General features: G+C 43.5%; 2 protein-coding genes across 2 annotated transcripts; one reads left to right on the top strand and one right to left on the bottom strand.

Moving 5' to 3' along the window:
• Nucleotides 1-602: 602 nt before the first annotated feature.
• Nucleotides 603-1,235, bottom strand: LOC308090972 (erythroid membrane-associated protein-like; the record flags this gene model as incomplete). Its single annotated transcript, XM_080436244.1, has 1 exon — nt 603-1,235. One exon carries the CDS (start codon nt 1,233-1,235, stop codon nt 603-605), a length of 633 nt encoding a protein of 210 aa, XP_080292370.1.
• Nucleotides 1,236-2,999: 1,764 nt separating this feature from the next.
• Nucleotides 3,000-6,495, top strand: LOC308090973 (E3 ubiquitin-protein ligase TRIM69-like; the record flags this gene model as incomplete). The annotated part of the gene is made up of 2 exons (XM_080436245.1): nt 3,000-3,055; nt 5,532-6,495. The coding sequence occupies 2 exons, from the start codon at nt 3,000-3,002 to the stop codon at nt 6,493-6,495; spliced, it is 1,020 nt and encodes a 339-aa protein (XP_080292371.1).
• Nucleotides 6,496-9,214: the final 2,719 nt, after the last annotated feature.

Here is a 9,214-nt window from a genome sequence, read left to right on the forward strand (position 1 = left end):
CACCCATTTTTTCACATTGGCCTGTTATAGCGCCACCAGCAGGTCTAATTTAGCAAAACACATTTTTGGAACAAAATGCCTCAAATCATGAATGCAGTGTCTGATTGCTGTGAAAGGCCTAAGAATAAATGGTAACCTTTTCACATTGGCCTATTATAGCACCACCAGGAGGCCAAAATAACGTACCTGACTTGGCGGAGACCTGTGCTTTTTTTTTCGTGCGTGCGTGGGGGTGTGCATGTGCGCTCGTGTGTGGATTACAAGGTTGCGGGTTCAAATGTCCAGTCGTGTAAAGTAACTAAGTATATTTTTTATTATTTACTCAAGTACTGTACTTAAGTACAATTTTGAAGTACTTTTACTGGAGTATTTCCAATTGTCTATACTTTTACTTCTACTCCACTACATCTCAGAGTTATGTAGTGGAGTTACTAGTTACTTTGCAGATAAAAATTATGAAATTATAAAACATACATTAACCACTTTAGCCCTATTTTATACCTAGGCTATTTGAAAATAGCAGATCTACAAGCTCACAACAATCAGAGGAGCAGAGTTTCTACCATTATTATTATTTGTTGGAGGGGACACATTTTTTTTTTCTATTTGAACATGTTCCCACCGTCCTCCCCGAGCTCAGTGTCCATGTTGACAGGAGAGATGATCAGAGGAGCAGAGTTTATACCACCATCATTAAGACATGGACTGAAGAATGGAAAGAGTTTATCAGTGAAGGTGCAGCCAGTGAAAGAGTAGAGATGAACTCTGGTCTCCACATCATAAAAGGAGACCAGACCCTCCTCAAAATCCACAAAAACTCCCACTTTCTGGACCTCCTCTCTTACAGGGAGGAGGACAGGAGGGCTAGCAAGAGCCCAGTACTTATTTCTATTACTCAACCCTATAGTCCAGTAACCATTGTTGGGTCTCAGTGTGGTTACACCTTTCCTGTTGATGGACTCTCTGGCCACTCCTAAACGCCACTTAGTCTTCCCTGTAACCTGAACCTCATAGTAAAACCTTCCTGAGGAGAAGCTTTGTTTTCCTAAAACACTGAGTATTTTAGAGAATCTCTCTGTGTTGTCAGGGAGATTCTTCTTTACGTTTCCATGACTCACTTGTTTTTCATCCTCAGACAAGATGAGGTTGGGATGTGCTGTATCATGGTCCAGAGTTACATCCACCTCATATTGCTGGATCCTCCTCAACTCAGCATCACACAGCTTCCTCTTCATCTCTTGACTGAATTTCTTCTCCAGCTGAGCCACAGCTGTCCTCACTGTCCCCACAAGTGAAGACTGATGGACATTGACCTTTGTCCAGTCCTTGGTGGGTCTCCATCCACAGTTTATGGATGGAAAGTTGTGGAGGAGGTCATGGTGGTCTTCAGTGTGTGAGAGCTGTTTCAGCTCAGAGCTTCTCTTCTCTAACTGAGTGACTTCCTGTTGCAGCTCATTAATGAAGCCTTCAGCCTGTTTCTCTGTTGTTTTCTGCTTCTCTTCAGTCACATCAATGAGCTCAGCCTGACTTCTCTCAATACAGCTGATCAGAGCAGTGAAGACCTGAACACTGACGGCTATCACTGTGTCTGCATCTTTCCTGCTGAGCTCTACTGAGTGTTTGACCTCCTGAATCTTCAGTCGTCTTTCCTGGATCATCTGCTGAACTTCAGCCTCTGTCTTTGCTTCATATTCTTCTTTCAACTTGTGACTCCTGAACTGATCGGCCATCATTGACAGAACTTTATTAACAGAGAATTCTGGTCTCTTACGGAAGGCTTTGTTACACAGTGGACACTTACACACATCATTAGTGTCCCAGTAACGTGTGATACAGGCTTTGCAGTAGTTGTGTCCACATGGAGTGATGATTGGATCAGTGAACACCTCCATACAGATAGAACACAGGAAGTGATCTTCAGACAGGAGACTGCTGGCAGACGCCATTTCTACACACTGAGAATGAAAGGGTAAAAAAGAAATCACTTCCTTTTGTAAGAGAGAACACAACCAGTGATCTACTAGTGTGACTCTTCCAGTGAATATGTTCGATGACGCTACAAATCCAACGTTAAGCGGTGTTCTAGGATTCTTCTAGCAGGTGGTGTCCAGTAGGAGGCGATGGTGCGTCGATAAGGTGGTGAATGGTGTTCTCTCAGTGTGGGATCTACTTTTATACCAGGAGCTTTACATCATCACTATGATGTCACTGTGATGTCACTATGACTACAAGCCACGCCCACACACAGAGTTCCCTGTCAGCCTTGCCCAAATAAGGAGTTCCGTGATGTCAGACTGGCCTCCAAGTACACTGATCGTCAGTATTAGGTAGCCATAGCAACCCACAATCAACAAAGTGTTTTCTTATGGAAATCTATGTGGTGGAATCTCCATATATGGGCATAAAGAGTACAAACAGGCACATAAAAAGATAATGGTACAGACAGACACATAGATATAGAGATCTCCATATATGGGCGATATAATATTTAATATTTTTTTAAATATTAAACATCGATTTTTATCCCCATGCCAGCGTAATTACCTTAAATCCACGATCGCTGACAGACAGAAAAATTGAGAAAATGTGTGCACATCTTTGTGTGTATATATATATATATATATATATATATATATATATATATATATATATATATATATATATAAAAAAATTAATAACTATGATGACCTGCTCCCCAAAAACAGGTGAAAAAGTGCTTTAATTCATGACACCGTGTGGCGTGTTCAAGTTGCCCTTGAGCAACACTCCCCCCCCCCCCCCCACACCACCACCCCCCGTCATTAGGGTTTGTCCCACAAGCAGACTGAGTGGACCGGACCGCACAGTCAGCTGATTGTACATGTGTGTGTGTGTGTGTGTGTGTGTGTGTGTGTGTGTTTGTCTGTGTGCATGTGCATGTGCATGTGTGTGTGTGTGTGTGTGTGTGTGTGTGTGTGTGTGTGTGTGTGTGTGTGTGTGTGTGTGTGTGTCACCACACCATGCCAGAGGTCCTGGGGGGGCTGTGTGGTGCCCGCTACCATCCCCCCCCCTTACTGTAATACCCCAGGGGCCTGCTACCATCCCCCCTACCCCGCCCCCCCCCCCCCCCCCCCCCCCCACCGCTGCAAAGTCAACTCTCTCTCTCTCTCTCTCTGGATGTCCTTGAGGGCAGCTGGTAGCAGCCTGCTCTAACGGGCCAATCACAGCTGGCCTTATGGAGGGCTAACCTCCTCTTCCTCTCATCCCTCCCTCCTTCCTTCCTTCCTAACCTCCTCTTCCTCCCTTTCTCCTTAAAGACTGTGATGTCTCTCTGTCTGTCTGTCTGTCTGTATGTATGAGACAGACAGACAGACAGACAATCTCAGTCTCTCTGTCCATCAATTCAATTATGCTTCATTGACATGAAAAGCATTCTCATATTCTCTCTCTCTCTCTCTCTCTCTGCTGCTTGTGAGTGTGTGTGTGTGTGTGAGCGTGCGTGTTTGCATGTGTGTGTGCCTGCGCATGAGCGTGCATGCGTACCTGCATGCAAACGTGTGTATGCATAAGAGAATGGTTCTAACCATCTATGTCTGACAAGAGAGCTGCATGTGTGTGTGTGTGTGTGTGTGTGTGTGTGTGTGTGTGTGTGTGTGTGTGTGTGTGTGTGTGTGTGTGTGTGTGTGTGTGTGTGTGTGTGTGTGTGTGTGTGTAGAGTCAGCGTGCCATGCAGAATATCAATGAGTCATTGCAGATTAACATGTCACTATGTCAATACAGGGCCGGGTGGGGGGGGGGGTGATTTAACCCTTTCCTCCCCCTCATTCTCCCCCTCCTCCCCTTCTACCAGGGAGGTCTTTCCTGTTGAAGACACGTTGAGCGCTATAGATCTATAGATCGGCTATTTTCAGCGATAGCTTTCCCCACGATAACAGAAGAGAGCTGTTTCCATGCAGATATATCTGTATCGGAAGAGCTGCCGAAAACTGCCTAAAATGCTGGTGTTGACATGGACGAGCATACCGGTCTGTTGCCATGCCGATAACCACGTCAAGAGACTTCATTTACTCAAACCTTTTCATTTCAAGGTCCCTCATATAGCTGCTGTCTAATGCGTGGCTGCAGACAGAGGACCCTCATATAGCTGGTGTCTAATGCATGGCTGCAGACAGAGGACCCTCATATAGATGGTGTCTAATGCATGGCTGCAGACAGAGGACCCTCATATAGCTGGTGTCTAATGCGTGGCTGCAGACAGAGGACCCTCATATAGCTGGTGTCTAATGCGTGGCTGCAGACAGAGGACCCTCATATAGCTGGTGTCTAATGCATGGCTGCAGACAGAGGACCCTCATATAGCTGGTGTCTAATGCATGGCTGCAGACAGAGGACCTATTTTTGAATAGCAAAAGAAATCTAAAGTGACACAGATGCGTTCCAGGTCTTAATGGGTTAATATATTTCCAGTGTTTCACATTTTTCACTTTTATGAGGATACTGAGGATCACTTCCTGTGTTGATGGTTACCTAATATTGCTACCCAAATATTGTAAATGTATGTATTTAGTAAATATTATATCGCCCATATATGGAGATCTCTATATATACGTGTCTCTCTACCATTTATATATGGAGATATCTGTATCTGTGTCTATGTGTGTAGCCTTTATGCCCATATATGGAGATATCTTTATATGTGTCTGTTTGTACTCTTTATGCCCATATATGGAGATTCCACCTCATAGATTTCCATAAGAAAACACTTTGTTGATTGTGGGTTGCTATGGCTACCTAATATTGACAATCAGTGTACTTGGAGGCCAGTCTGACATCACAGAACTCCTTATTTGGGCAAGGCTGTGTGTGGGCGTGGCTTGTAGTCATAGTGACATCACAGTGATGATGTGAAGCTCCTGGTATAAAAGTAGATCCCACACTGAGAGAACACCATTCACCACCTTATCGACGCACCATCGCCTCCTACTGGACACCACCTGCTAGAAGAATCCTAGAACACCGCTTAACGTTGGATTTGTAGCATCATCGAACATATTCACTGGAAGAGTCACAATAGTAGATCACTGGTTGTGTTCTCTCTTACAAAAGGAATTTATTTTGTTTTTACACTTTCATTCTCAGTGTGTAGAAATGGCCTCTGCCAGCAGTCTCCTGTCTGAAGATCACTTCCTGTGTTCTATCTGTATGGAGGTGTTCACTGATCCAATCACCACTCCATGTGGACACAACTACTGCAAAGCCTGTATCACACGTTACTGGGACACTAATGATGTGTGTAAGTGTCCATTGTGTAACAGAACATTCTATAGGAGAATAGAATTCTCTGTTAATAAAGTATTCTCTGAGATGGCCAATCAGTTCAGGAGTCACAAGTTGAAAGCAGAATATGAAGCAAAGACAGAGGCTGAAGTTCAGCAGATGATCCAGGAAAGACGACTGAAGATTCAGGAGGTCAAACACTCAGTAGAGATCAGCAGGAAAGATGCAGAAACAGTGATAGCAGGCAGTGTGCATGTCTTCACTGCTCTGATCAGCTGTATTGAGAGAAGCCAGAATGAGCTCATTGATGTGATTGAAGAGAAGCAGAAAACAACAGAGAAACAGGCTGAAGGCTTCATTAATGAGATGCAACAGGAAATCACTCAATTAGAGAAGAGAAGCTCTGAGATGAAACAGCTCTCACACACAGAAGACCACCTCCACCTCCTCCACAACTTACCATCCATAAACTGTGGATGGAGACCCACCAAGGACTGGACAAAGGTCAATGTCCATCAGTCTTCACATGTGGGGACAGTGAGGACAGCTGTGGCTCAGCTAGAGAAGAAACTCAGTCAAGAGATGAAACTCAGTCAAGAGATGAAGAAGAAGCTGTGTGATGCTGAGCTGAGGAGGATCCAGCAATATGAGGTGGATGTAACTCTGTACCCTGATACAGCACATCCCAACCTCATCTTGTCTGAGGATGAAAAACAAGTGAGTCATGGAAATGTAAGGAAGAATCTCCCTGACAACAAAGAGAGATTCTCTCCGTGTGTCAATGTATTAGGAAAACAAAGCTTCTCCTCAGGAAGGTTTTACTATGAGGTTCAGGTTACAGGGAAGACTAAGTGGCGTTTAGGAGTGGCCAGAGAGTCCATCAACAGGAAAGGTGTAAACACACTGAGTCCCAACAATGGTTTCTGGACTATAGCGTTGAGGAATAGAAATGAGTACAGGGCTCTTGCTAGCCCTCCTGTCCTCCTCCCTGTAAGAGAGGAGGTCCAGAAAGTGGGAGTGTTTGTGGATTATGAGGAGGGTCTGGTCTCCTTTTATGATGTGGAGACCAGAGTTCATCTCTACACTTTCACTGGCTGCACCTTCACTGAGAAACTCTTTCCATACTTCAGTCCATGTAATAATGATGGTGGTAGAAACTCTGCTCCTCTGATCATCTCTCCTGTCAACATGGACACTGAGCTCGGGGAGGACGGTGGGAACATGGTCCCTCCATCTTGAAATAGAAGAAAAAGCATTTGTCCCCTCCAATAAATATGCATGCACACGCACACACACACGCACACGCACACGCACACGCACACACAAACAAACAGTCTGAATTTAAAGTCACACACAGAAAAAAAATATGATCAACATTCTTACAATAATTGTATTGTTTGACTTTGAATGACAAGTAGAGCGAGTCCTATCAATATTTCAATCAATATTTGATGCAAGTGTAAATTGGAACGCACACATGTGTAGATGACTCCATATATGGGCATAAAGGGGCATGGACTGACATATACAGATATCTCCATATATGGGCATAAAGGGGCGTGGACGGACATATACAGATATAAAAGGGATAAGGATTGACGGAAAGAGATCTGCATTATATGGTTGAATCAGCATGCCCATATATGGGCATGTATTGATGATTGACATCAAGGATGTCCATAAATGGGCATAACATGGAAGAAGGACTTGACTGACAGAGATCTCCATATATGGGCATGTCAGTCAGATGGGTGTTGCTTTGTAGGAGTTCAGGTCACACTCTAGTAGGAACAGTGGTGGAAAAAGTACTCCAAGTCTTTACTTAAGTAAAAGTACCAATAAGGCTATGTATAAATACTCTGTTACAAGTAAAAGTCCAGAATTCCAAATTTACTAGAGTAAAAGTACAAAAGGATGCAAAAGTATTGGCATCAACATGTACTTAAAGTACCAAAAGTAAAAGTACAAAAATATTTGAAAATAGCAGATCTACAAGCTCACAACGTGTCGCGACGCGTTGTGAGCTTTTTTCAAATTTTTGTGAGCTATTTTCAAATATTTTTGTCCAGAATTCCAAATTTACTTGAGTAAAAGTACAAAAGTATTGGCATCAACATGTACTTAAAGTACCAAAAGTAAAAGTACAAAGATATTTGAAAATAGCCGATCTACAAGCTCACAACGCGTCGCGAGCTTGTAGATCTGCTATTTTCAAATAGCCTAGGTATAAAATAGGGCTGAAGTGGTTAATGTATGTTTTATAATATCATGATTTATATCTTAAAAGTAACTAGTAACTAAAGTTTTCAAATAATTGTAGTGGAGTAAAAGTACAATATTTGCCTCCGAGATGTAGTGGAGTAGAAGTAAAAGTACTGGAAATTGGAAATACTCAAGTAAAGTACAAATTCCTCAAAATTGTACTTAAGTACAGTACTTGAGTAAATGTACTTAGTTACTTTACACCACTGTCCCTGCCAGACAGGATGTACTCATTCCTGCTGGGGCTTTTAACTGCATTTCTGAGTGGCAAATAAAAAAAAAATACCTCTGGTGATAAACCCGCCCCATATCTGCATACTGGGCTCTTGATTGGTCCCTCACAACTTCAGAGGGAGAGAAATCAAATGTCTATTGAGAGGGGCCAGACCTAATCTGCCGAGGGCAAATTGTTGTTTTGCAACGGCAGATTGGTCTGGAACCAGGCTAAGACAGACAGACATGACAAGGACTTCAGCTACTGACGGTGAAAATAAATATTTAAAAAAAACAATTGTGCCCCCCCCCCCCCCCCCCGTACGCACGCACACGGCACCCTAACCGGTGTGGGCTAGCGCGGGCCTGTATAAAACAGTATTCCTTAGAAACGTATACTTTGCTTTTCTTTTCTTGTTGACCGGAGTATCCCTGGGCTCTATGCTAGATCCTCTATCCCAGTGGTTCTCAAACTTATTCATGTCAAGGACCCCCAAATTGACACTTATTAGCCCGCGGACCCCCATTTGAAAAGACATGCCAGGGACCCCCATATAAGAGAAGATGTGTACGGCTCTAGCAGTGATTCTCAACCATTTTAATTGCAAGGACCCCCAGTTTGACATGCGTTAGGGCTACGGACCCCCATTACATGGCATTTCTATCTCTGGGACCCCAAATTATATTGTAAAATCTATGTTCATTTAACTCTGAGAGTGTACAAATGGAACCAAATGGACCCGTAAGGGTCCATTTGGTTCCATTTGTACACTTTCTGAGTTAGAGACCCATAAGGGTCCATTTGGTTCCATATGTACACTTTCTGAGTTAGAGACCCATAAGGGTCCATTTGGTTCCTCACTAGTATCCATCATTTAGCTGGGGACCCCCTGGAACCCCCTCAAGGACGCCTGGCTTTGATAACCAATGCTCTCTCCCTTTGGCCCAAAATAAATAAATAGGCGATATACAAGCTCTCGATGCGTCGCAAACGCGGCACGTTGTGGATCGCCTATTTCCGTTCACCTCAGAATATGGGGACACCGCGGGTTCATAGTTATAGTTATTCTCTTTTCTTTCCCTTCCTTTAAAAAGAAGAACTCTGCATCCCAGTGCACTGCATGACTCAACTCTGCATATTATTGTTACATGAAGGCTGAAGCGTTTCAAAGTTAAGAGCAACGCAACGGCGGTGCTTTGTAGAGCCTAGTGCACTCTCTGTATGCTGGCTGCCTCCTTATGCAGTTAGAGGACTCAGTATGCACCCTTCTGTCTGTCTGTCTGTCTGTCTGTCTGTCTGTCTGTCTGTCTGTCTGTCTGTCTGTCTGTGCTCTAGATTGATATCTGCTGGTAGAAAGCAAGATATGAATGACGCAACACTGTATCTCTAGCAAAACTCATGAATTAAAGCAAAAACTAATCTCATGACAGATATTTTTTTTACATAAGTCCCAATCTGTGAAACACTGTGAAATAGTGATGT

Source organism: Gymnoscopelus braueri (genome assembly GCF_963280865.1).
Source record: "Gymnoscopelus braueri genome assembly, chromosome: 8".
Taxonomy (NCBI): Eukaryota; Metazoa; Chordata; class Actinopteri; order Myctophiformes; family Myctophidae; genus Gymnoscopelus; species Gymnoscopelus braueri.